Source organism: Pleurodeles waltl, chromosome 2_1 (genome assembly GCF_031143425.1).
Source record: "Pleurodeles waltl isolate 20211129_DDA chromosome 2_1, aPleWal1.hap1.20221129, whole genome shotgun sequence".
Lineage (NCBI taxonomy): Eukaryota > Metazoa > Chordata > Amphibia > Caudata > Salamandridae > Pleurodeles > Pleurodeles waltl.
Genome location: NC_090438.1, coordinates 641,129,943 through 641,157,261, shown reverse-complemented (window position 1 = coordinate 641,157,261; position 27,319 = coordinate 641,129,943). Strand labels below are relative to the sequence as shown.

At 43.7% G+C, this 27,319-nt stretch overlaps 1 protein-coding gene across 3 annotated transcripts in view; it reads right to left on the bottom strand.

Annotated features, from left to right (window-relative positions):
* TNS3 (tensin 3) overlaps nucleotides 1–27,319 on the bottom strand; it is a 752,439-nt gene that overhangs the window by 607,824 nt on the left and 117,296 nt on the right. The window contains exon 1 of one of the 3 annotated variants that reach the window (XM_069216149.1): nucleotides 10,898–11,078. The exons of the other annotated variants lie outside the window; for them this stretch is intronic. Coding sequence (XP_069072250.1) covers nucleotides 10,898–11,032 — 135 coding nt within the window. The 5' untranslated portion in view covers nucleotides 11,033–11,078. Of the gene's footprint in view, nucleotides 1–10,897; nucleotides 11,079–27,319 lie in introns of those variants that run through there. 3 annotated transcript variants of the gene reach the window in all.

Here is a 27,319-nt window from a genome sequence, read left to right as displayed (position 1 = left end):
AAGCAGAGCATCAGAGACCCCCAAGTTATTAACTGTGGCCCATAACAACCCCCTATGTACTAGCTCGAAAGAAGCCCTGGGGTCTAAAAAAGCACTATACAGATGTCCATCCCTTAATGTAGTATATTTCCAAGCTATTAAAACAAGCTTTAAGACCTGATTTATAGTACTAACTTTTGTGATAAACCCTGCCTGAAAAGGGCACAAGATCTCTGTGTCACTCATCTGATCAGAGTGTTTATTCAATATGAGTCTTGCAAAGATGTTCTGGAGGCTATCCAGAAGACTTATTGGTCTATAGTTACTCAGGTTCAAATGATCTCACTTTTTGTATACTGGGATTATCCCCCCACAGAGTCAAATTTAACAAACTATCAACAATGCACAGCTTTTCCAGGGGAAAAGCCCAACTCCATACCTTTCTGCCCTACTTTCCCTTCCAAGGACAAAGATCTCGTAGGCCACTGCAAAGTTCAAATTTAGGCATGGAAGTCTGTCAGTTAAAGCTGAAGTTGCTTGTTTCTAAACCCCACAGTTAAACCAGAAAAGAGCCTCTATATGTTCAGGAAGACCATACTGTTCATGCAAAAATCTGAGCCTCCTCCGTCCAATGAATCGCAGGACCCTTTAGTTTATTAACGGACTGTGCAACCAAATGGCAAATCACTAGCTCTGACTCAGAGTTGAGTATATGTCATATGGCCCAAAGAAGACTATCCACGTAAGCAGGTGCCACTGGCACACACATAACACACATCAACACTGAAGAATTATTCTCTGCAACCTGCCCAGCCTGAAGACTTTTTAGTGTTTTAAAAATGCTTTGAGCTAACATGCAAGCCCTCTACAAAACAAACAAATTGCAATGATATTACAGCAGTTAAAACAAATATGCACAGCTATATTATACAAGTGTATAACTCAATCCACAATGCACTTTCTGAATGTATTATCCTATGTTGTCCTGAAGTGCCTTTGAAGATATTCCATTTCCCACTTTCAACTCTAATACCCTTCCTGCCACTCTTTGTGCAATTTTTACTATCCTGCCTAACTTGTCCTCCACCATCCATTCCCTCAACTTCCCTACTTGGATGTTCTCCTCCACCACTTATACCCTTTCCACCACCACATTCACGTTCCTGAAAAACATTTTGTTAGTCCCTTTTTTTTACCCCTATCATTCTCCTCCACATTTCATGCCCTCTCTTCCATCCCTCATGTACGTTTCTCCACCATGCACACCAATTCCTCCACTCCTAACATCCACTCCAAATCTACTATATTTCCATCCTCTTCTCCATTCAATAAGCCCTTAGGTTGTTCACCACCCTAGTGCCTCTCCTCAATCCCTCATATCCTCTCCTCTGCCTCTTAAGTCCAATTGTTACTTGAGTCTTGAATACCTTTCAGAAGCCTGTATTAAAATATACGGAATTTAATAAACAATTCCACCTAGGCCATTCTCAGTAAACAATGGATACATGCATTTGGCCCTCTGTGATTTACCACCCATTCTGAAATTCATCAGTGCTTTACACTCTTCTTCCAAAGATACTTCATTAACATTCCTGCCTAGACTACACCATCAACTGGACAGTTTCTTCACCCATCCTTGGGCCTACCCCACACTCTAGTCACATTTTTAAACATTTTAGCATATCATAAGTGAGGTAATATGTGAGGTCATAAGTAGTGCATGATAGGGGCAGAAGTTATAGGTTTTTGAAAAACTAAAACTGCTGCATTTCAGTGTTTTGGGGGTTTTATACTTTAGCTCATGTCTCAGTCCTAAACTTAACTATAATGTCACTTTAACCTTTGTTTTTTCAGTGAGTTTCTGTTATTTTGTTATGTGAGTTAAGGTCTTAGAACCTAACCTAACTATAGCAACACTTTAACTTTTAATTTTGTCAGTGAGTTCCTGGAGTTTTTCGATCATATTCTAAATCTTACCAACAGCAAAGTCTTTGTATGCAGGCATAGGTCGTACTTAGTGGAGGTTGGTCAGTGGGCCTTGATTCAACCTGACCCTGCTCCCAGCCCTTCCCGTGTAGCCAACCCCCTAAACTGAACCATCAGCCAAGATTTTACATGCTGCCAACCGCTGCCTTTGGCAAGCTGTGTTCCCGACTCATGTATGGGTCCAGCCCCTGCTGTGCCTTACCTTCGGCTGTGCATTCCCAACCCGTATTGTCTTCTCCCTTTTATTATTATTATTATTATTATTATTTTTTTAACTTTTTTCGGGTAACATGGTACTCTTTTGGTACCTGTCCCACAAGCCTACATCCAATGGTACTGTGCAGGTTTCCTCAGCAAAGCTTGCATGGTACCATGGTAACATGAGTACCTGTAGTGATATTTGTGTTTCGACCACCGACTTGGTGTCGCACCACTTTGCACTTGGCTTAGCTGTCCACCGTCACATTAGTGGACACCAGTTACAGACTCCATTTTCTATTCAGCTTAGTCTTAGCTTCACTGCCACGGTAAAGGTGCAAGTAGTTTTCTGTACAAAACATGTTATGCAACGTGTTTTCTATTCTGCGTGTTCTTTTCTCACCGAAGGGCTAGGACATAATGTGGAGGAGTCAGTTAGCAAGATAAGGATGTACTAGACTGATGTTTATGGTACAGCAGGGAACAGTTTCGTTTTGGGAAAGACACCTTGGGATTTTGGCCAAGTCCTGACGTGTTTCTTTCAAAGCTTACCTAAAATAGACAGCATTTTTTAATACTTCTTGCGCAGCGGAGGGTTTTATCCAGAAGGCACCTTCCTCGTTTGTTTAAAATATATAAGAGACCCAGGTCGGCATTGGGAGATTCAGAGACCTCAATCAGGATTTAGATGTTGAATTCCTGATATATTTCCCGTGAGGGTGGAGATTTTCTTTCTCGTTGTGGTCGAACCAGGGTCAACAACTTGCTGGCAGGAGAAAGATGAAGCATCAGACAGGCCCTACAGTGATGCATTTTTATTATTATTATTTGCTTTGCATTGTGTATGAATATATATACATATATCAATATGAGTGTTTATATCCTTGCATGTATATATTTGCTGTTTACAGATTGAAGATTATTTGTACATGGTCTTACTTCACTGTTCCACATTTTAAAGGTACTCTTTTGGCTATACAGGCCTTCCTTCACATGCCTTGCAAAAATATACAATAAATGTCTTCAGATTAAGAGGTGCATTCCAGAGAATCTTTTCTTCTCAGTGTGTGTATTTTGGCTCAGTCAGCAGTAAAGCAAAACAGTACCACAGAACCTCATGGGAGGGCCACGTTGGGTCCCGCAAGTGTACTGAGGTACAAGTGACCCTTAAAAAAAAATAATAATAATAATTACAGTGGGGTCCCTGTGAGTCCCCCCCCCCCACAAATACCTGTGGGTCAGAGTGTCCCTTTAATATTTTCAGGACACAAGGCCTGAGTCCTCATGTCCTGCAATGACTGAGACAACATTTTCTTAAGCAGCTGCAGTTTGCCAATCAGGCTGCAAGGTACCAAGATACGGTCCTGGGTACAGTGGTACTGTTTCTGTACCACAGTATCCAATTGGTTGATAGTAGAAAAAGGTCTCCCAGGGATTTGAGTTTTTTTTTTCTAATTTTGGTTATGGCGGGAGTCATATGTGTCTCCCTCAGTACATAATGGTACAGATATCACTAACTTTTTCTAGAGATTAATGTCTTCATGACCACCTTGAGCACTTCTTTAAATTCAGATTTCTCGAAAAGTACTGAAAGGACTTAAACCATTCAACAAAAAGCACACTTTCTAAGCAAAGTTCTAACATTCTGCCAAAGTTTCTGTTCAGCCTTTATTTCCTATATCAGAGAGCAACGTTCCTATGAAAATCAACAATGGAAATCAAAGTTTTGGGATCTTCCTCTTTTCTTGGCCTCTGCTTGATGGATCAATGTGAAACTTTTCATGGAGGAGCTGAAGTGAGCGAACTTTGTTTTAGAAAGATTCAAGGAGATTCATCAAGCTGTGCCAAATAATTACTTTCTAGTGTAATGTACTCACCTCAAAAAAAGCCCCTTCAACCAATCAGAAGGCTTAACTTTTTTTAATTTGATCCCAACTGTCAATAATAAATTTTGAACCTTAATTTCTCCAAAACTAATGAATGGGTTTACACCAAATTACAAACTTTCTGGATAAAGCTCTAGCTTTCCAACAAATTGGTGTAATTCCGTTCAGCGTTTTGACTGCAGCAGTGTCTAAAATTTCCTATGGAAATTGCTTGGGGAAAATGCATTTTGGGGCCCCCCTTTTTCTCAGCCCCTGTCTGACATATCACCCTGAAACTTTCTAGGAAGGAGCTGAAGTGAATGAACTTGTATTGGGCAGTTGTGTGAAGAATCATCAAAAATCTCCTTCTACACAAAAACTTTACCCCACCCTGCCACCCTTGTACTTTATTTTTTTTAACTCAGGTCATACAGACCAAGTGACATATTTTCAAGCTTCTAGTGCCACCAGAGTGTCACTTTTTTTGACACTCCGGTGGCATAGTGTGCTGACCTATATTTACAAGGCCACACAAAGCGTGGCTTTTCATGGCCTTGTAAATATGGCCCTCTTTCACGCATTACTCTGCATGAAAGGGTTGTTCCATGGGTGTTACTGTAGGTGTTCCCAGGCAACACCCATGGAATCGGAGACATTCCCAGATGTACAAGGCTGGGAATGCATCACATTCCTATACCACCCCCCCCCCCCCCGGGTGGAATAAAAGTGGCGCAATGAGGAGGTATATCTTGACTCCTCCGCGTTTTTTCCTCTTTTTATGTGTGTTGCATTCTGCAGCACCCATAGAAGGAAAACACCATTAATGATTGTTTATGTGCAGGAATGTACCCCTTCCTTCACATAAACAATCATCCTTGCAACGCAGGCACCCTTGCACCTTGGTGTAAGGGTGCCTGAGTACGTGCTAGGCTCCCAATTGTGCGCCAGCCCTGTGGAAAGCCCAGGAATGAGTTATATTTCTGTAAATATAACGCATGCTTGCACCTTCCTAATGGTGCAGCTCGGCGCTACAAGATGGCTTGCAGTGCTGGGCTGTGTCATTATTACGCAAATATCCCCTTAGTTCCCTCAGTCCTCAAAATTGCCACCAAAACATTTCTGTTGATGTTGCAGCCTGACAATCAGATTGCTAAGAGACTGCTTGGTGCCGCGCAAATAAATAAATAAAATTTGAAGCTTAATTTCTTTAAAAAACCCTGAGCAGATTAACACCAAATCACAACAGCACACTTTCTAAGTAAAGCTCTAGCTTTCTGGTGTAATTCTTTTGGCTGTCTTTTCTAAAATGCTTCTTAAAATTCCTATTGGGAAACTGGATGGGGAGAATGCCTGTTCCATGGCCCACACTTTAGGGATCATACTGAAATTGTAATCAATTATGCCATTGAACATGTCATGAGTGATGTAATATGTGAGACCATAAGCAGTGCATGGCGAGGTTGAGAGTTGTCGTTATTTCAATTCATTACAACAGTTGAATTTCAGTGTGTTTTTTATTTTAAAATGTTACGTTAAAACTGACATTTTCACCTAACTATAACGTTGCTTTAACTTTTTTTTTGCAGTATTTTTTTTTTATATAACATAAGATTATATTACCATACCTAACTATAATGTTTTTTTAATGTAAAGCAATATTTTATTACCATATGTAACTATACAAACCCCCCTCCTGCAACCTGCAGCTGTGTATGGCTTTAACCATGCGCGATGTGAGTTAGCCGCAGGGCCAACTGCCTGTACGTGGGCAACCCAACACAGCCACTTACATCCCCCCCCTTGCAGGTGCAAGTGGGTCTCACTGCCCTCATGAGAGTCCCATGGGTTCACGGAAAACCCAATTGTTTTTATTTTTTTTATTTGGACCGATGGGTCCCTCCTGGGCCCCACCACAAGATACTGGGGATAATGGTGCTTCTACCCTGTGCCTTAATACCTTTTTGTTTCTTTAGTTTTCAGGGACTGAGCCTCCATGTTGTGTAATGGCAGCCGAAACATTTTAATTTATGCTGTGGCTAGGCTATCAGAGTGTGAGCTCCCACAGGACTTGAAGGAGCCTAACTATAACTCGCGCCCTAGACATGCACAGCTTGTACCCTCACATATGACATCACTCGTGACATCTTCAATGACTGCATTGATAACATCCCTAATGAATCTGAAATTACATCATTGATAACAACACTGTGCATGGAATTTTAGTTACATTAGGGCCCGGGTTATAGTTACTTGAAATAACTATAACTGGTGAACGTCAGTGATTTTGCAAGTTTAAAACATTATGTTTTACTGACATTTTCACCCAACTATATTATCCCTTTAACCTTTGTCTTTTTCAGTATATAGATCTATATTAAAATTATGAATTAAATAACTAGGAATTAAATATTTGTTGTTAGTTAATGATGTGCTTTAAGGTGTTATTGGTTATTATCATTAATTTTGTGAGGTCATAAGCATTGCATAGGAAGCACAACTGATAATTACTTCACTGCTATGCATGTTCTTATTGTGGTGATAACCATAACTGCAGAATTCCAATGATTTTCAAGGGTTTGTTATGGAACAACAACTTCACTTGACCTGTATTTTTTATGTGAATTTCAGAGGATTTTTTTGAAAAGTGTGTTAACCAATCTCAACCATAACTTCACTTTAACTGTAATTTCTTCAGTTCTTTTCTTTTTTATATGACATACTGCATTCAACTTTTTGAAATAATTCTCATGCTCAGTGGGTGTTTCCCAACGTGGTTGGTACAGGCCGGTCACCCATCCCCCGCTGTACAGAGCCTTCAGATGGACAAGCAGGAACTAGTCCTTTTCATTTTTTTTTTATTTTTTTTTTATAATTATTATTTTTGAGGGAGGAGTTTTCAAACTCTTAGAGATTTGTGGATCCTAGCTGGCCTCCCACAGTGTTTGCAAACCAAGTGCTAGGTTCATTAACCAAATAGGGAACTCTATAGGTGTCAAGGAGCCCCTCTGGCAATATCTGTAGACCCTGAGTCAGGATTTGCAAACTCTGAAGCACTGGTACGGGTCCACAACCCCTGCCTCAGGGTATGCCACCCCCAAGGAATAAACTACTTTTCTTTTTAATGTTGACAACAGAAGGGTCCCTTTAGGTCTGAACTACCTGAGCCAAGAGGTTTGTGGACCAGCAATCGGGTCCATGAGCCAAAAATGGATGATGGAAAAAAAAATCCTAACCCAATCACATCTTTGCTTTTTAAATTCGGGTCTACGGATCATCCTCAAACCCAGTTTGGTGGGACATCTGCTCACAGTAAAGATATCTCTAACTTTTTAACACTCTCTAGCCTGCCCAACACATTTTTGTAATGCTAATTTTATAAAAACTACTCCACAAATTCACCCCAAAACAATTAAAGGCCCTTTCTTGAGTGAGCTTTACTTTCATAGCAAGTTTGACGCAATTCAGCTGCTTGGTTTACAGCAGACGGTAAAGAATACTATGATAATAAAATTGGGAAAATCACTTCTTCAAACCCCCCCTTTACTTTCCTCCTCTTGGTGGATCTGCACAGAACTTGCCATGCCAAATCCAAATTGAAGGAGCTTTTTTTGGAAAGTTTCATGGAGAATTGCTAAACAGCATTAAAGTTGTTAAGAAAACAAGCAACTACTTTTCAATAAGAAGCCTGATCTAACATGGACAAGAGCGCTAGGCTTCGCAATCACTCTGATCATACACCATGCACTTCACATTGAGAATCTGTTCCTTTATTTAATCCACTTCTGTGCGGACATTCGTGTGCTCTGTTGTTCTCATTTTGTCTGCACCTCAGCACCTGACAATCTGCCTTCTGAAGCTGGATTACCTGTTGTAGCCACCAAGACAGGATGTGTCAGGGCGTGCAGCAGGAAGATGAGACTGGAGGCGGGACTAGGCAGTGCTTTACTGAGGAAATTGGGACTGCAATGAAGCTCTAGACTTGGGCCAAAGTTGCTCCATTTGCTCGTGCCATAAGCAAAGCGCTCACCATCATACGGACTTTGTTCTTTCGATGGAGTGGAGTGCATTATTCTGACCTTTAGGTGAGCTTACATACATTTTTCTATCATACTCATTTATTTATCATATCATTTTCTCCCGACACTTGCAACAGCCGACCAATGCAAAAATAAAATTTGCCTTTTTGATTGACATCTCGGCAAGGCTGTTGGTGCAAACGGCAAATTAACAATTGGTGGTTGTGGCAAATAAAATGAGTCCACTAATGAGTTAGTGAACATGACAGCTCAACTTTGCAAGGCACAAGTACCAATTTGTGCAATCAGGTCCAAAGAAACTTTTGTATGTGTGCAATATGCACTTTCTGAACATGGTCTTTCAATTTGAGAATGGGCCTCAGTTCTGATATATTTATCTATTTTACATGAATAATCTTAAAAGTAAGTTACAGGGAGTGCAGAATTATTAGGCAAATTAGTATTTTGACCACATCATCCTCTTTATGCATGTTGTCTTACTCCAAGCTGTATAGGCTCGAAAGCCTACTACCAATTAAGCATATTAGGTGATGTGCATCTCTGTAATGAGAAGGGGTGTGGTCTAATGACATCAACACCCTATATCAGGTGTGCATAATTATTAGGCAACTTCCTTTCCTTTGGCAAAATGGGTCAAAAGAAAGACTTGACAGGCTCAGAAAAGTCAAAAATAGTGAGATATCTTGCAGAGGGATGCAGCACTCTTAAAATTGCAAAGCTTCTGAAGCGTGATCATCGAACAATCAAGCGTTTCATTCAAAATAGTCAACAGGGTCGCAAGAAGCGTGTGGAAAAACCAAGGCGCAAAATAACTGCCCATGAACTGAGAAAAGTCAAGCGTGCAGCTGCCACGATGCCACTTGCCACCAGTTTGGCCATATTTCAGAGCTGCAACATCACTGGAGTGCCCAAAAGCACAAGGTGTGCAATACTCAGACACATGGTTGTTGTTCAATAATAAAATTAATCCTCAAAAATACAACTTGCCTAATAATTCTGCACTCCCTGTAGTCTAACCCATGCCTATTTCTAAAAGCATTTAAATTGCTTGAAGTTGGGATCTCAGTTCGATTGATTTCAGCCAGGCTGTCTGAGAAACGTCTCCATCCTCAGTGCATGCTGCAGTGGAAGCCTACATTGGACCCCTTGCCCCCTCCCTTCTAAACTACGTGCCTATTTGATTTTCCATTACTCCTAGCACAGTATTGTCGCAACACTTTTCACCAAACGAGGCTCCAAATCAGGTCTAGAGACACGTTGGACTGCACCGATAGTCCGAAGATTGTGGCTGGTGGAACACGATGGCCGATTGCAGCACAAATACACTCAAAGAGACAAAAATGTCTGCTGCCTACCTTCGGATATTTTCCCACTAATCTTCGACCTCATTATTGGCCCCTTCATTCTACTCAAAAACGTGGAGATGAGGATTTGCAGCAAGTCACCAAATCCCTCAACAAATGAGAATCCCTCTACAGCTCCTGCGCACCCCTTCATAAAAACCGTTTGCCAGGGAGCAGACCACCTACGCCTCTCTGTGACTCTCTGGTCTCCTCCTGAACAAAGGAAACTATGAATGAACCAGCTGCTTTCGCTTCAGCAGGCAAACATTAAAAAACCGTTGATTCAAAATTAATATTCACATGGATCAGTAATTTTGTTGTAAAGCGTTCACAGTACCAGAGAAATGGCAGATGGCAGACGGCAGGATGTCTTCGATGTACATGCCAAATCCGACAAGGCAGCAGTTAAGATCGAAAAAGTACATTGATTCCATTCAAAAATATTTTCTGGTCATGTTACTTAACATATCCATCAATTTCAGTTTCTCCAGCATTACTGTTCTTTCTTTGTGGGAGGATATTTGACCAGTGAGATTAAGGGCCCAATTTAATTTTTTTAACAGACAGGGTACTGACAGGGTACTCTATCGCAATAGCAGTAGGGTATCCTGTCTGCCAAACGTTCGGTCCACCTGCCCAATTTCAGTTGAGCAGACAGCCAGGGGAATATGCGAATTCAGATGTAAGCCACCCAACTATCCACCCAGATTGGAGCAGGTAATTTTGTTTTTTAATGTATAACTGCCAGTCACCACAGTGAGGGACAGTAAAAATGAAAACATCACCACCACAGCATGAGAGAAAACTCCATGGTTATTGGGCCATTAGTTTTCACTTTTCCAAATACAAATCTCCGCTTTCAGAGTATGGTTTTAGAAAAGTAAAAATTTGTAAAAGTTTGAAGTAAGCTTTCATCACCAATGGCAGGTGCACACCAAACTTTTAAATGCTGTTGTGTTGACCGTTGTGAAAGCAGTACATATAGATCTGTAGAATTTACCGAAGGTCGGCGGTGAAGTCATAATTTGGCCGGTGGAGTAAAAGGAGTGTGGAAGATGAAAAGACCTCCAGCATCCTGACTGCCTTTACGCCGACCACCAAACACTAATTTGGGCCCTAAATTGTCAACTCTGTTTGGTCTACAAATGCAAGTTTCCCCTCTTGATCCGCTTGTGCGAGCACAGGAAACCAAGATACCTCCTCTGCCCCAGAATCCATATCTACCACTACTGATAGCTTAAAAACTCAGGGATATAGCTATAAGGAGTGCAGCAGGTTCGGTTTCACCGGGGCACTGGAGTTTAATGGGACCACTGTATCTCAGGTGTAGTAGTCTTTTCCTAAACAACTAGGGGCAAGGGGTGGGTTTCTTTGCTTAAATGAGGGCCCATTTCACCCTTACTACAGCACTACAGAAACAGACACCTTAATAGTAATCCTAAAAAGATGGACAGTTGCATTTGCTGTCCACATTTGTAGCTTCACTTACCTGAATCATGGCCTCAGTGTCCCATTGCCTCCGGTTATGTGGGTGGTACTCCAGTGTGGTGGAGCATAGCTCATTCTCGCGCCCGGCCAGACTCGCAGTGCAGCCCATCAGGAACTCCCTTCTCAGCCCCTTCATCTGCCTCTGAAAATTAGTTCTGCTGACCAGATACAATTTTCCAACTCCTCATCCTCCTTGGCTCCTGGATTCTTTCCCAGGTCAAACTGGCCATCAATCAACGCAGCCTCAGTGCCCAGCCTTCTGTCAAAGTCCCACAGACAGAGCAAGATCTCTTGCGCCTTCTTCACAACTCCCTGTTCTGGTGCTTTTTTCGATCATACACCGAATCCTACCGCTGACACGAACTTGTTACTTCCCCGGCTGTGACAGCAAGTAAGAAGGAAGACTGAAGCCGCCTCCTGACTGAGGAAACGCCGTGTTTCCTCTCTCCCCGGTGGGAGTGTTTAGGATCAGCAAACAGTAAGGGTGCAATAACAAGGAAGCGTAATTACATGTAACGCGCCAGCCTTGGGGACTGGAGGGTGGGGGGCGGCATGGAGGTGGTTCAGGAGAAAAGTGGGCCAGCTGCAGAGTAAACACACAGGGTCACATCCTGATGAATGTACGCACGTCATCATACCGGAAACTGTCGAAACTGTCCATCAGAAGTAACACAGTTTAGAAACCATGTGAGATGTGTTCAGTCTTACACCTGACGTTCACATTACTGTAGGTTTTTCATTGCGTCATTTCCTTTCCTTCTTTTGCGCTCTCATTGCTCCTCCGATAAAAAGGAACGGCGTAAAAATAAATTACACCGCGCTTGAGCCACATGACCTAAAATTTTGCGCCAGGCAAATAAATAGAGCAAAATGGTTTGGATATTTTCTTTTTCGCTGCTGGAGTGAAACAAACACATTATGGGAAACTTTTTATACGTGGAAGATGGACTAAATTTAAATCAAAAGGCAACAGCTGTTTGCTCACTCTCGTATTATATGAAAGCTACAAACGTAGAGCAAAATTGTTATCTTCCGTTTCCTAAATTGTGCAATATAAATATGTAACATGGCGCATTAAAACCCCTTTGCTCAGATTCATACCCTCAAGCGGCACGGAGGGGCAGAATGGATTTGCCCCATTGTTTCCTTTATACAATTGTGTAAGTTGTAATATAGCTCTCTATGATTTAAGGCTTCTAATAATGTCAAGGTTTATTCTCAGATAGAACGTCACTGCCACCTTCACCAAACATCATTCCTCAATATTTCAAAATCTTGTGATAAAGAAAATCCTCACTAACCTATAAAGTGCTCCCCTTCGTGAGAACATAATTACTATTTACTACAAAATAAGGCTGTTTAGTAGAAGGGGCCTATTCACAAAGGTAAAATAGGCCATCATTGTAAGTTTACGACCAAACTACTTTAGTTCCGCCTGCCAGGAATTAACAATGGGATTTGATTCCTGGAAGGCATAAGCCCACTTACCTGTGTGGCCATATCCATACCTGTGAATCCCACTCAAGGGGCGGGATTGAGGGCATTCCAATGCGAGGTTAGCCTTGGAAGTTTGTGAATGCCCACAAACCAGCATGCTTGTGTGCATTCACAAACTCCTTTGATTCTCCTTTGCAGCGTGGAAAAGTTCAGGGATGTACACCAACCCAGTGCTGGAATAACTCCCTTTCCACAGTAGAAAGGGAATGGATCACCCCCAAATTTGGGGGAGGCGGATGAATGGGTTTCTCCGTAGGAATATTATTTTCCCCAAAATGAGACAATTCGCATGGGGGAATCTGTTACCCCTGCATAGATTCCAAAACAAGGCAACAGATTTTCCAAGATATCCACATGGAAGCCTACATCTTATGGAACTTTGTATGTGAAACCCCACAGGAGTTTTGAATTCTAAAAAGAAGGAAACCTACGCTTGGACATAAATGTAAATATTGAGTGTAGATTTAATTATCTTTTCTTTCTCCTTTTTGTTACTAGGACTGTGGTGTTTGCACTTTCTCACAAAGGTGTTATTTTTAATCACGTTTGATGTTAGTGCCCCTTCACGCTCAGAATAGTTAGACTGTACATCCCACAGATATCTAAACCTACAACATGTCATGTCCGCAAAGTTAACAACATACCTGTCTTTTTAATCTCCTCTGGACAAAGTGGCTGCTCTAAAAATGTGATGCTGCCATTTTGACTCATTAGCGGATATAATTTGGTAAAATGTGAAGCTAGGATTACAACTCCAGTTCTCCATAGCCAACAACGTACCCACCAGACCATATCACTTGTGATAAATTCTAATCCAACCTTTTGTTTTGGATTTCTGTTGTGGTATTAAACCTATGGGCCTGAATTACATATCTAGTGCATTAGCCCCTGATGATCACCACACCTGGTTTCTAGCAGTTTTCGTAACCTAGCTACTAGTTTGTTTTCTCAGATTCAATAACTTGTAGTTAACTAGCTGAAAGAAACAGTTGAAGTATAATAGAAACACTATTAAAAAAAAACGATATAGTCTCTGAGTTGGATGAGCCCACTTGTCACAAAACCATAACATTTTAATTCCCAGCTCTATCCCTGCCTTTATGTTTCTTAGTACAGTCACTCAGTCGTTGTCTTTATGTATAGTTGCATATTCTGTTAGGCATCCCACAAGGATCTCAACCTTTACCTTTAAAAAACTGCAAGCTTCAGAAGATGGGATTTGTACCAGTAAGTCAGCTGCATCCATTACCTGAGATGTATGATATCGTTTGGAGCCCTGGGTGAGTGTAGTAGGCAGCGGGAATCCTGTCCAAACAACTTAGAGAACTGTTATTTTCTAGTTTACCTTGTCTTCATCGTTTAAAGTAGCTGCCCCAATGGCGGCACGTGAAGTGGGCACGTTGAAAGAATTAAGATCTATACGAACAAGTAAAGGAACCTCACCTCTCATTCAAAACTGGACTTCTCAATAATTTCCTCTCCAGTGTAAACTGACATCTTGCCAGTGTACATTAATGCAAATACAATATTGAACTCGCTATGGGATATGTGAACGATAAAATGAAGGGGCGTGTTAATGACGATTTCTCAGGCTGCTCTCTAGAAGCATACTCGACCATCTCTAGACGCTACGGAGACAAGTTGCTGACACGCGTCGTCATTATTACTGTTGTTGCCACCTCTAGTCCTCTGGGCTGCAATCATATCAGAGTTCCGTGGTAACCACCAACTTTGTAAATAAAGTCAGTGCGTGTAAGTGTTTCCTGTGGGGCTATCCTGAGGGCGGCTCTTGCTGACTGGATTTGGACGCGCCTGCGTGTACTGCATCACGTCATCGCCAACCATGCAGCGTGAGGGTCTACCTAGCTCTCCAGTACATGCAACTTGGAGCCTCCCTTTAAAGATTCAATAAACCCTTTCCCTTCAAACCCCCGATGCATATCCATAAACCGAACAGAAGCATAGAGGCTAAACAAGAAAGTTCATCAAAAAAACGGAGATTATGCTAGTGACCCCTTGTGGTGAAAGACGGTACAGGTCTACAGAACATGAACAGTGGAGGGATGAGTAAACTAGCCGTTACCTCATTGTTCCTTCTTAATCTTGATAGCGTTTGCTCTGTTATGCCTATGATGTCCTAAAGTTATAGATATACGCACAGATGAAATGCCAAAACATGCGTGTGGGAAGTGCATGACACACAGACATATAAAAGATTTCATTATATGTATATATTTGTAAGTGCACGGGCACATAGACGCATAGAACAAACTATATGCCGAAACATAACGATGTTTCATAAAATAACGGACGGGAGCGTTTATTGCGTGGCACGTGCTCCTTTGCATACACCCTGATTGAGAGGTGTGCAATGCATCACAGTATGACACTCTAGCATGGAATGTGAAAAAGTCGAGTGCAACAATATTAAGAAGTAATAATGGTTCCTTTATCACTACAGATAATGACCAGACAATTGCAGATTGGTTTGTGTGGCATGTGTCAATGAGAGCATGTCGAATGAGTGGTTGATACAAATTGTGTAGAATCTATAAAATTTAAGCATCAGACATCTCCCTATGGTTCATACAAAAGCCTTATCACGCTCCTGGGCATAGTTATGTAGGTTGAAACATGCAGACCTAGGGATCAAAAGAAGAGAAACTAATAACCTCCACTAGCACCTGATTTGTTTTTTTATCCTTACCAGTCGCCCCTTTTAATACAATATAGTAACGAGCATTTGCAATGCAAGGGGCTCGCATTTGCTCGAGTTAGAGCTATTAGCGTTGTAAACGCCTAACTAGAATTTTCTTGGCACACAAATTACAAGAAAAAAAACGGCGCAATAGCGCTATGTAAAATGCAGCGCGATCGCGCTGAAATTGAAAACGGAAAAAACGAGCGTGATTGCGCTATGTAAACTCTAGCGCGATCTCGCCTGGTGGAAAATAAAAAGATAAAGTACTCCGAAACCATGCTGAAAACATCGAGCCTCGAATGGTTTCAGTAGTTTACCGTGATGTGTAGGTGGGCTAAACACCGTAAAAGGCATGACGTATGCCTTTCACAAATGAAAGCAAGCAGATTTTAAAAGGCAAGCCCAGGAACCAATAAAAGTGACTGACATGACATGGGCGAGATTAGAAGCCCAAAGAGAGATTACAACATGGGACGGAGCACTTTACGCTCGCCCATAAAAATTGCATCTATCTATAACTGGATAGTCTGCTAGGTAATGTTTATTTTTTTCAGTTCCAGTAATCTGGAAACAAGATCTCAAAGTACTCCCTTCACTACCAGGTCGAAGCACCTGGATGCATTTACCTTACAGGTGAAGACTCGGTAATGAAGCATGCTTGGTGAGTGAGAATACGTTTAAAACAACCATTGGCAAATTCAACAGGTCTTGCATATGCAAATCTACTGGCTCTGGCAATGTGTTTTAGCCATGTTTTACACCAGAGTGGCTGCTGTTCAGCATGGCTAGAAGTAAGTGGTGTGGAGTGGGGTGGGCTGGAGTGGAGCGGAGTAGGGTAGATTGGGGTCGATTGTAGTGGGGTGGATTGGGGTATAGTGGAGTGGGGTAGAATGCAGTAGGGTAAATTGGGATAGACTGAAGTGGATTAGAGTGATGTAGACTGGAGTGGGTTAGGCTGAAGTGGAGTAAAGTGAGAGAGACTGGATTTGTGAGGGGTAGATTGAAGTGGGTGGAGTGGAGGAGTACATTGGATTAGGGTAGATTGGTGTGGTCTAGATTGGGGTGGGGTAGATTAGGGTGGAATGGGGTAGATTGGAGTGGAGTTGGGTAAACTGGAGAAGAGTGGAGAGGGGTAGATTAGAGTATCCTGGAGTGGACTTGAGTGTGTTAGATTGGTTTAGAGCAGAGTGTGGAAGATTAAGGTAGACTGGAGTGAAGTGGGGTAGACTGAGGTAGAATGGAGTGGGTGGATTGGGGTAGATTGGGGTACACTGAAGTGGAGTGTGGTAGATTATGTGGGTTGGAGTGGGGTGAATTGAAATGGAGTGGGGCAGATTGGAGCAGAGTGAAGTGGGGTAGATGAAGTGGGGCAGATTGAGGTAGAGTGGAGTGGATTGAAGTGTGTTAGAGAGGGGTAGGGTAGATTGGGAGAGATTGGAGTGGAGTGAAGTAGACTGGAGTGAGGAGGGGTAGACTGGAGTGGGGCAGATTGGGGTGGAGTGAGATGGGGTAGATTGGAGTGCGGTAGAGTGTGATGGACTGGGGTGGATTGTGGTAGGCTGGGGTAGATTTGGTTATACTGGAATGGACTGGGGTTGATTTTCAGTGGAATGGGGTAGATTGGGGTAGATTGGAGTGGGTAGAGTGGAGCAGAGTGGGGTACATTGGGTTACAGTGGAGTGCAGTGATTTAGATTTGGGTAGGATGGAATGAAGTTGTGGTAAATTGGAGTAGACTGGTGGGGGTACATTGGGTGGACTGAAGTGGGGTAGATTGTGGTGTGTATAGGAGTGGGTAAACGTGGGTAGATTGTAGTGGAGGGGGGCAGATTGGAGAAGAGTTAGGTAGATTGGAGTGGAGGTGGGTAGAGTGGAGTGAGGGCAGTTAGTGGTGGAGCGGGTGGATTGGGTTGATTGGAGTGGAGTGGGACAGACTGGAGTGGAATAAGGAAATTGTGCAGATTGGAGTGGAGTGGGGTAGATTTGAGTGGAGTGGTGTGGGCAGATTGGGAAGGAGTTGGGTAGGTTGGAGTGGAGTGGAGTAGATTGGAGTGGAGTCAGGTAGATTGGAGTGGAGTGAAGTGGGGTAGATTGGAGTGGAGTGGGGCAGATCGGGTGGAGTGAGGTGGATTAGGGTTGATTGCAGTGGAGTGGTGTGGGGTGAGTAGGCTGATTGGAGTGGGTGGATTAGTGTGGATTTGGATAGATTGGGTGGAGTGGGGTACAGAGGGGTAGACTGGGGGATGAAGGGGGTAGATTGGAGTGTGGTAGATAGGAGAGGACTGGAGTAGAGTGCAATGGGGTAGACTGGGGTGGAGTGGGGTAGATTGGATTGGAGTGGGGTAAACTGGAATGAAGTGGGCTAGATTGGTTAGAGTGGTGGATGGAGTGGGTGGGTGGAGTGGGGTACATTGGGTAGAGTGGGTGGATTGGAGTGGAGTGGGGTAGATTGGAGTGGGTTGGAGTAGAGTAGATTGGGGTAAGCAGGATTGGAGTGAGGTAGTTTGTGGTGGATTGGGGGTAGATAGGGACTGGTTAGAGAGGAGTGCAAAGGGGTAGATTTCAGTGGACTGGAGTAGATTGGAGTGGAATAGATTGAACAAAGTGGAGTGGGATTGACTGTGGTAGAGTGGAGTGAGGTAGATTGGGATAGATTGGAGCAGGGTAAATTGGAGTGGTGTGAGGATGATTGGAGGTGGGTAGATTGGGTTGGGTGGAGTAGATTTCAGTGGGTTAGATTGTGGTTGAGAGGAGTTGAGTGGGGTAGATTGGAGTGAAGTGGGATAACTGGTGTAGGTTGGAATTGGGTGGATTGGAGTGGGGTAGATTGGAGTGGAGTATAGTGGGGTAGATTGTGGTTTGGTGGGGAGGATTGGGGTAGATTGGAGTAGAGTGGAGTGAGGTTGATTGTGTGGACTACAGTGGGGTAGATGGGGTAGACTGGAGTGGAATGGGAGTAGACTGGAGTAGTGGGGTAGACTGGAGTGGGGTAAATGGTGGTAGATTGGAATGGTGTGGATTGGGTTTGATAATCAATCAAAAAGATGTGTAGAGCGCGCTACTCACCCGTGAGGGTCTCAAGGCGCTGGGGGGAGAGAGGCAGGGAGGGTCACTGATCGAACAACCATGTCTTGAGGTTCTTTCTGAAGACCAGGAGGTCTTTGGTTTTGCGAAGGTCGGTGGGGAGGGAGTTCCAGGTTTTGGGGGCGAGGTAGGAGAAGGACCTGCCTCCTGTGGTGGTGCGTTGGATGCGGGGACTGTGGCTAGGGCGAGGTCGGCTGATCGGAGGTTGCGTGTGGGAGTATGGAAGTTAACTCTTTCGTTGAGGTAGGTTGGGCCGGTGTTGTGGAGGGATTTGTGTGCGTGGATGAAGATCTTGAATGTGATTCTCTTGTCTATGGGGAGCCAGTGAAGGGATTTGAGGTGTGGTGAGATTCGTTCGTGGCGGGGGAGGCCAAGGACAAGGCGTGCGGCTGTGTTCTGGATTCTCTGGAGTTTGCGTTTGAGTTTGAGTGTGGTGCCGGCGTAGAGGGCGTTACCGTAGTCCAGTCTGCTGCTGATGAGTGCATGGGTGACTGTCTTTCTGGTTTCTGGGGGAATCCATTTGAAGGATTTTTTTAGAGTGCGGAGTGTGTGGAAGCAGGAGGAGATTAGAGCATTGATTTGCTGTGTCATGGAGAGGGAGGGGCCAAGGATGATGCCGAGTTGCGTGTGTGGTTTGCGGGGGTGGGTGCGGGCCTAGGGCAGAGGGCCACCGGGAGTCGTCCCATGTGGTTTTGTTGGGGCCGAAGATGTTGATCTCGGTTTTGTTTGAGTTGAGCTTGAGGTAGTTAGAGGTCATCCAGTTGGCGGTGTCGAGGAGAGCAGCGTGTAGGTTGGTTTTGGCGGTAGTGGGGTTGCGGGTGAGGGAGAGGATGAGTTGGGTGTCATCTGCATAGGAGAGGATAGTGATTCTGTGTGCTCGGAGGATGTTGGCTAGGGGGATCATGTGGATGTTGAAGAGTGTGGGGCTGAGGGAGGACCCTTGGGGGACTCCTCAGGTGATCTTGGTAGTGCTGGAGTGGAAGGGTGGAAGGCGGACTCTCTGGGTCCGGTCGGTGAGGAAGGAGGTGAGCCAGTCTAAGGCTTTGTGGCGAATTCCTATGTTGTGGAGGTGTGTGCGGAGTGTGTGGTGGCAGACAGTGTCAAAGGCTGCGGAGAGGTCTAGGAGGATGAGTGCGACGGTCTCGCCTTTGTCGACTTTGGTCCTGATGTCGTCAGTGCATGCGATGAGGGCGGTTTCCGTGCTGTGATTTTTGCGGAACCCGGATTGTGAGGGGTCAAGAGTGTTGTTTGCTTCGAGGAAGTGGGATAAGAGTGTAGTGGGGTATTTTGGAGTGGAGTGAATCGGAGTGGAGTGGGGTAGATTGGGCTAAATTGGAGAGGTGTACATTGGGGTAGAGTAGAGTGTGGTAGAGTGAAGTGGGATAAACGAGGTAGAGTGGAGTGGACTGGGAGGACTGTAGTGGATTGGAGCAGATTGGGGTAGACTGGAGTGGAGTAGATTGGAGTGGAGTGGGGTAGAGTAGGTTACACTGAGTGGAGTTGGGTAGGTTGAGGTGAAGTGGGATGGGATTGATTGGAATGGAGTGGGATAGATTAGTGTTAGGTGGGATAATTTGGATTTGAGTGGGATAGATGCAAGTGGGGTAGAATTGCATAGATTGTAGTGGAGTTGAGTGGGGTGGGGTAGATTGGGGTAAATGGATCAGAGAGGAGCAGAGTAGACTGGAGTAGATTGGGGAAGACTGGAATGGGGTGGGGTAGATTGGAGAGGGTTCGGTAGGGTGACTGGAGTGGGGTGGATTAGTGTAGATTGTGGTGAATTGGGGTAGAGCGGGGCAGACCAGGGTGGCTTGGGGTAGTCTGGAGTGAAGTATTGTAGATTGGGTTAAATTGGAATGGGGCAGATAGGGATAGATTGTAGTGGAGTGGAGTTTGTAGATTGGAGTGGAATGGGGTAGAATGGAGGGGAATGGTGTAAAATGGATAGAGTGGAGTGGGGTTGATTGGGGTACATTTTGTTTGGCGTGTGTTATATTGGGGTGAATTTGAGTGGTGTAGACTGAGGTAGATTTGGGTGGAGTGGGTTAGTGTAGAGTTGGGTAGATTGGGGGAGTGTGGTAGGGTGAGGTAAATTGGTGTGGAGTGGGATAGACTAAGGATGGGGTGGGGTGGATTGGAGTGGAGTGGGGTAGAATGGGGTAGATTGGAGTGGGGTCGATAGGAGTAAATTGAAGAGGAGTGTCGATGGGTAGATTGGACGTCGAGTAGACTGGAGTGGAGTGGGGTAGATTGGGTAGAGTGGAGTGGGGTTGATTGGAGCAGAGTGGAGTGCAGTGTGGTAAATTGGGGGTGGATTGAAGCAGCGTAAGACAGAGTGGGGTAGATTGGAGTAGGGAAGAAGAGGATGAGGTAGATGGAAGTCCGGTAAAATGGGGTAGGGTGAAGGGGGTGGGGTAGTCTGGAGTAGGGTGGAATGGGGTTGATTGTGGTGAACTGGGGTGGATTGGGGTAGATTGGAGTTAGGTGGTTTGGAGTGTGGTAGGTTGGAGTGCAGTGAAGAGCGGTAGATTGTAGTTAAGTGGAGTGGAGTGTGGTAGATTGAGGTAGATTGGGGTAGATTGGTGGATTGCAGTGGGTTAGATTGGAGTAGAGTGTGGTAGAGTGGAGTGGTGTAGATTGGAGTGGAGTGGAGTGGGATGGATTGGAGTGTGGTGACGACTGGAGAGGAGTGGGGTAGGCTGGATTGGAGTCGGGTAGCTTGGAGTGGGGTACATTGGAGTAGGGTAGATTGGGTGGAGTGGGGTAGATTGGAATGGAGTGGGATAGATTGGGGTGGAGTGGGGCAGATTTGGGTAAATTGGAGTGGTGTGCATGGGGTAAATTGGAGTGGGGTAGACTGAAGTACATTCAAGTGGAGTGGAGTGAAGTGGGTTAGGGGAGAGTACAGTAGATTGGCATGGAGTGGAGTTGATTGAAGTGGAGTGAGGTAGACTGGGTTAGAGTGGAGTTGGGTAGATTGGGGTAGAGTGAGTGAAGTCTGTTAGACTGGAGTGGAGTGGGTAAGGTTGGAGTAGTTTGTAGTAAAGTGGTTTGGGGTAAATTGGAGTAGAGTGGAGTCGACCAGGGTAGAATAGAGAGGAGTAGATTGAGGTAGATTGGAGTGGAATGGAGTGAAGCGGGGTATACTGCAGAGTAGACTGGGGTAGAGGGGCATAAAGTGGAGTAGAGTTCTGTAGAGTGGAGTGGTGTTGAGTGGAATGGTGTAGTGTGCAGTATGCATGGTGAAGTAGCGCAATTCCATTACAGACAACACATTTTCAACTACACTTGCACAGACATACAGTTTTGCTGCACACAAACAATAATGTGTAGAAATGTCTTCACCGAATGTATTGATGTTTTGATTATATTCTAATATTTGTTTCCACCGCATTTCAGAAATACAAAAAATATGCTTAAATTTACTTTCCTAATTCTGATATATTGTGAAATATTAGCACAGTTCATTTTTGTGGTGTGCTACCAAAAAGCCTTTTGTTTCACAGAAAGACTGTCACATACATTCTCTCACTTTAAAGTAAGAGAAAGAAAAAGTAAACACAAAGCTTCCTTGGAAGACAGAGCCTGACATTTGACCTCTGTCTTTGAATCACAACAAATGTGACAAGATAAGAACAAGATTTAAAGGCCTATTTACAGAAAATGAACAACTGGAAGGATATAGTATCCCGGAGATGTTCCATGGGAGGGACGAACTCAAGTTGGACAGTGTAAAATAATTAAAGCCAGCAAATAGAAAGCAAGCAACTGGAAGTTACAAACCACAAAGACAATGGTAAGCAATGGGCAGAATGCATTCCACAACACATAACACCACAGCATGCAACATGCCACTCTACTCTGTGTCACTCTACTCTACGCACCTCCACTACACACAACTTAACCCATTGCATTCCATTTCAGTCTACCCCAGAATGCTTCTTCTAAGTATTTGCCAGGCTAAATTAGCTAACCATGCTGACTACAATGGAGTAAGTAGATTTTTAGTGAAGAGAATAAAAAAAGCTATTTTTAGGTCTAGCCTTTGAGACAACTTAAGTTGAAAAACCATTGTTTTTCAAACAAATTGACACATAATACACATAAACAAAAGGCCTTTGCTCAGTGTGCTTCATCCATTGGTCTTTTAGATTATCATTCACATTTTGCGTTCCTCCACTAGAGCATACAGCATGGCTGTCTTCACTTTGGATGACTGCACAATGACTGTACACATTGATCACTTTCACCTAAAATAGTTTTGTTTGTCTTCAGTGAAAAAGGTGGTTCCAACTGTGCTTTTTTATTTCATTTTTATAACATTTTAGATTTCAATTACCAACCATTTTCATTTTAATTTTAATTTTTCTGCTGCTTTCATGCAATTATTATTTGTTTAATGAACTATTGCACCAGCTTGCCAAGGTCAAACTTATTGCATTAACCAATGCTTGTGTTAAGTATGTAGGAGATACTCAAAGGAAATTGGAATTGAAGCTTGGCCTCTGTTATTATAATATTTCTATGAGTGAAACTTTTTCTTTTTTAATTTATGTAGAACCGAGATATAAATGTATAGGAGCACGACAGAATCAATTTAATTTGATGAAAACACTCAAAATAAAAAGCATAGCTACACCTGGGAGTGTTTTCTAAATATACATCATATATTATTTTGCATTTAATCTCCTGGTTTTATCATTTCAAATATTTTGTACTGTTGCATCAGAAGCACAGTCCACTTTTTTAAAAAAAATGTGGAACCTTCTAGACGTAGGTTGTGAAAGCGTCTGACCAGACTGCAGACTTTATATTTCAGAGAACAAGGAGCCAGCTTGCTTTTCTGACACATGGCGTATTATTTCCCGATACAGCGATTATAAAACATTTGCACGGGTGCCTCACATACAATGACAGGTGCACTTGAAGCCAGTTCGGCTTTTAGTTCACTTAACAGCTCCCCACAGAGGCGGCTTGTAGTTCATTCTTCACATCCAGATGTGCCGGTGAAGTGTGAAAATGCATGGCTTATAATACACCGAGGAGTGTGACAGAACAGTGCAAAATGCCCTTCCGTCGCAGGCCTTTCAGCCGCTTCATAGCACTTGGTAGTTTTAGATCATCTGTTCTATCTTGGAAAGTGGAGGTGTGGGTAGCGGGAGCTGAGGCCCGCTGTGCCAGAGTTTCTGGATTTTCTAATGATGGTTCCATGGAGGTCTCTGTGTAATGTTGCAGCGGCGTGGGGACAGATTTACAAACTATTACGTTGGGTTCGCATCACCAAAGTGATGTAAACCTGCCCAAAGTATTGTTGTTGTATTTACTTTCCAGGGTGAACGAAGGCTGTGCTGGAAAGTTGCCTGAAAGTAATGCAGAGCTGTGCAAAGCACTGGTTTGCATTACGCTGCACGGAAAGGGGACTTTCCATGGGTGATACCTGGGCATCCCCATGCAACCTCCAATAGTTTGTGGCGCAAAACCCCATCTACTAACAATACTAGACAGAGTTATGCACCAAATATTCACACCGCTTTGAAGCAGGCGTAAAAAACGGCAATTGTTTTTATTTCTTCAAACTTTTCCCAGTTTGTGTACAGCACTGAACAGCACTCATCCGAAGTGGGAAAAGTGTTAAACTTAGCATAAGCATAGTGTTTTGTATTAGAAAGGTACCCTACCATTACAAAACATATGCTACATCCAGGCACATGCCTTTGCATTATGGTGCAAAGGTGTGTGTGTGGTGTTCCGCAGTCTGATTGTGCACCAGTGCTAAAGAGAGAGCAGGACAGTGCCATTTCTCTTCAGACATGACGCTTTCCTGGTCTTCCCCTGTCACGCTAAGCAACCTTGGCTGCTGTGCTACGTTGCGTGACAGTTTGGTAAATCTGGGCCTTGGTCTCTTTTTCACGGACGAGATGGACCTTGAACCGCCCTGGACACGAGGAGAATGCCTCCTTACAACAGGTTGTCTTTAGGGCTCTATAGCCAGGGTTGGTCTCTCTAAGTTTTCCAAACCGAGGCATTCCAGAGTTGTAGGCTCAGTACTACCCTTTGCTTCGTTGCCAATCATGCTCTTCCAAAAATGCATCCACCGATACCTGGATAATTAAAAAACAGCTCAATTTACAAGGTTTTATCCCTTAAAGTCTACCTCAAAAGAACAGTCGAATCCTGGTTTGAAGTGTTTGCCACGAATTTAAACCCAGGCAGTTGTAGCTCATGGCAGGCAGGAGGTAGGTAATCAAATGTGTTGCTGAAATATTCCAGGATGTGGCCAACTAAAATGTATAACTGCTCTAGTATTGTAGGGTACTGCGAATATGTTTCTTCTTTTGCTAGTTTGCATGGGTACAGATCAAATATGGCATAATTTCTTAAGATGCCAGCCTATCACAGGGGTGCACAAACTCGTGCACAGATGAACCAGGGCTTCTTATCATGCCCATGAATGTTTACTATTCCATAACTGTTCATCATTGTGCTAAGAGCGTTCCTTACACATTATTTATTATCCTCAGGTTACTAAACATATATGGTCAGGCCTCAGACAGAATAATAATTAATAACCTTAGAGATACTGCCAGAAAACATGTGCCCGCTGTGCCATAAAATATAAAGCACGCGTTGCCATGCCAGTATTTGTTAACATTCTGTAAAACCACCACTGCACTCCCAATTTTCATCTTGCCTCAGAACATAAAATACAATTCCATTTAACACATTGTTCCATCGTTAACATGGCCACTGTGCTGCCGTGTCCGATTACAAATTAGCCCATAACCTAGTAAGTGAACACCATTAGCATGTCAGTTTACACATTAATCTGGCATGAACAGCACAAGTGCCATTATAGCTAATATATTGTCCCAGCATGGAAAGAACCAATGCGCCATCATGCCAGTTTAACCGTACCATAGCATTTAAAGCACAGCTGCCAGTAAGCAGAGTTTGCTCCCTTTCACACATCTGTTTACCTGTCCCAGCAGTCGTGCTGGAGCTTCCAAGACAGCGTCCCAAGTGCCAGCCTGAATGTACCTTGTTATGGAAGAACATGCAGCTGGGCTCTGCGGCTTGAAGGCTGAAAATAGAGGGATCACTTCCAGCGTGGCCCAAGATACACTATCAAGGTGTGCAATGCTGTCAAAACTAACAAGCGTTGGCAAAACCAATAGGTCTCATCTATGCAAGAGCTATTGTCTTTGCCAATGTGTTTTAGCCATGTTCTGCACCAGTGTGGCTGCTGTTCAGCATGGCTAAAAGTTAGTGGTGTAGAGGAGAGTCACATGGAGTGTTGTAGAGTGGAATGGCGAAGATTGGAGTAGAGAGTTGTAGAGTCGAGTGTCAGAGAGCTTCGTGTTTTGGAGTGGCATAGTGAGGGGTTGCGTAGAACGGCATACACTGGAGTAGCACAGAGTAGAGTGAACTGGTGTAGAGTGCATTGCTGTGGAGAGTTGCAGAGTGTAGTGGTGTAGAGTTCAGTGGCACTAAGTGTCATTGAATTCAACGGCATATAATGCAGCATCATAGAATGCAGTGCAGTAGATTAGAATTGTGCATAGTAGAGTGAAGTGGTGCAGAGTAGAGTGGAGCAGAATGGAGTGGCGCAGAGTAGAGTGGTGCAGAGTACAGTGGCATAGAGTGAAGTGGAATAGAGTAGAGTAGCATAGAGTGGTACAGAATAGAGTGGCATAGAGTTGACTGATGCAGAGGGCAGTTGTACATAGTAGAGTCGAGTGGCACAGAGTCAGTGGTGTAGAGTGGTGCAGAGTAGAGTGGCATAGAGTGCAGTGGCATTAGAGTGGAGTAACATAGAGCGGAGTAGTGGAGAGTAGAGTGGCATAGGTTTCAGTGGCAGAGAATGCAGTGTTGCAGAGTAGAATGTCAGAGTGCAGTGGATTAGAATGGCGTACAGAACAATTGCATAGAGTACGGTGATGCAGTGTAGAGTGTAGTGGCATAGAGCGCAGTCAGAGTGCAGTAGTGAGGAGTGCATTGGCAAAGAGTGCAGCGATTAAGAGTAGAGTGGTATAAAGTGCAGTAGCATAGCATGGAGTGGCGCAGAGTGGAGTACAGTGGTGTAGAGTGTAGTGGCGCAGAGTAGATTGTTCCAGAGTAGAGTGAAGTGGCGTAGGATAGAGTGGTACAGGGTAGAGTTCAGTTGCTTAGAGTGGCATAGAGTGTAATGGCATAGAGTAAAGTGATGTAGAGGTCCGTGGCATATAGTGAAATGGTGCAGAATAGATTAAAGTGGCGTACAGTGCATTGGTATAGAGTGCAAGGGAATAGAGTTGAGTGCTACAGAGTAAAGTGCATTGGCGTAGAGTGCAGTGATGCAGAATGGCATAGTGTACAGTGGTGCAGAGAGGAGTTGTGAAGAGTAAATTGGTATGGCCTAGACTGGAGCGGTGTACAGTGCAGTGGCAAAGGGTGCAGTGATGTAGAGTAGAGTGGTGAAGAGTGCATTGGCATAGAGTAGAGTGGTACAAGGTAGAGTACAGACATGTAGCATGAAGTGGCATAGAGTGGAGTGGAGTGATTGAAAGTGCAGTGGCGTGGAATGGTGTAAAGTGGAGTGGTGCAGAGTAGGGTGCAGTTCTGTGGAGTGGTGCAGAGTGTAGTGGCGTAAAGCAGAGTATGCCTGGTGTGGTAGTGCGCTGTCATTACAGACAACACATTTTCAATTGAAATGAGCATCACATTTGCACAGACATACAGTTTTACTAATAAAACTATGCAGTGCACAAACATAAATGTGTGAAAATTTCAGCATCTAGTGTAATGATTTGTTTTAATCATATTAAGGTATTTGTTTACAACACACTTCAGAAAAAATATAAAATGTGCTTCATTTGTGTTACTAATTTTGATATATTCTGAAATACTTACACAGTTCATTTAAATGTTGTTGAGTGGTAAAAGAAACCTCTTTCCTACCCCCAGCATCCAGCAAGATTGTCACATAAATCCTCTCACTTTGATGTCAGAGAATGAAAAGTGTGTAATTTGACCTCTGCCTTTGAAAGCACTGCATATGTGACAAGATAAGAGGAAGATTTAAAGGCCTATTTACAGAAAGGGATTTAATTGAAGGATACAATAAATATGTTTTAGGCCAGTGGTTCCCAACCCTTTGACTTAT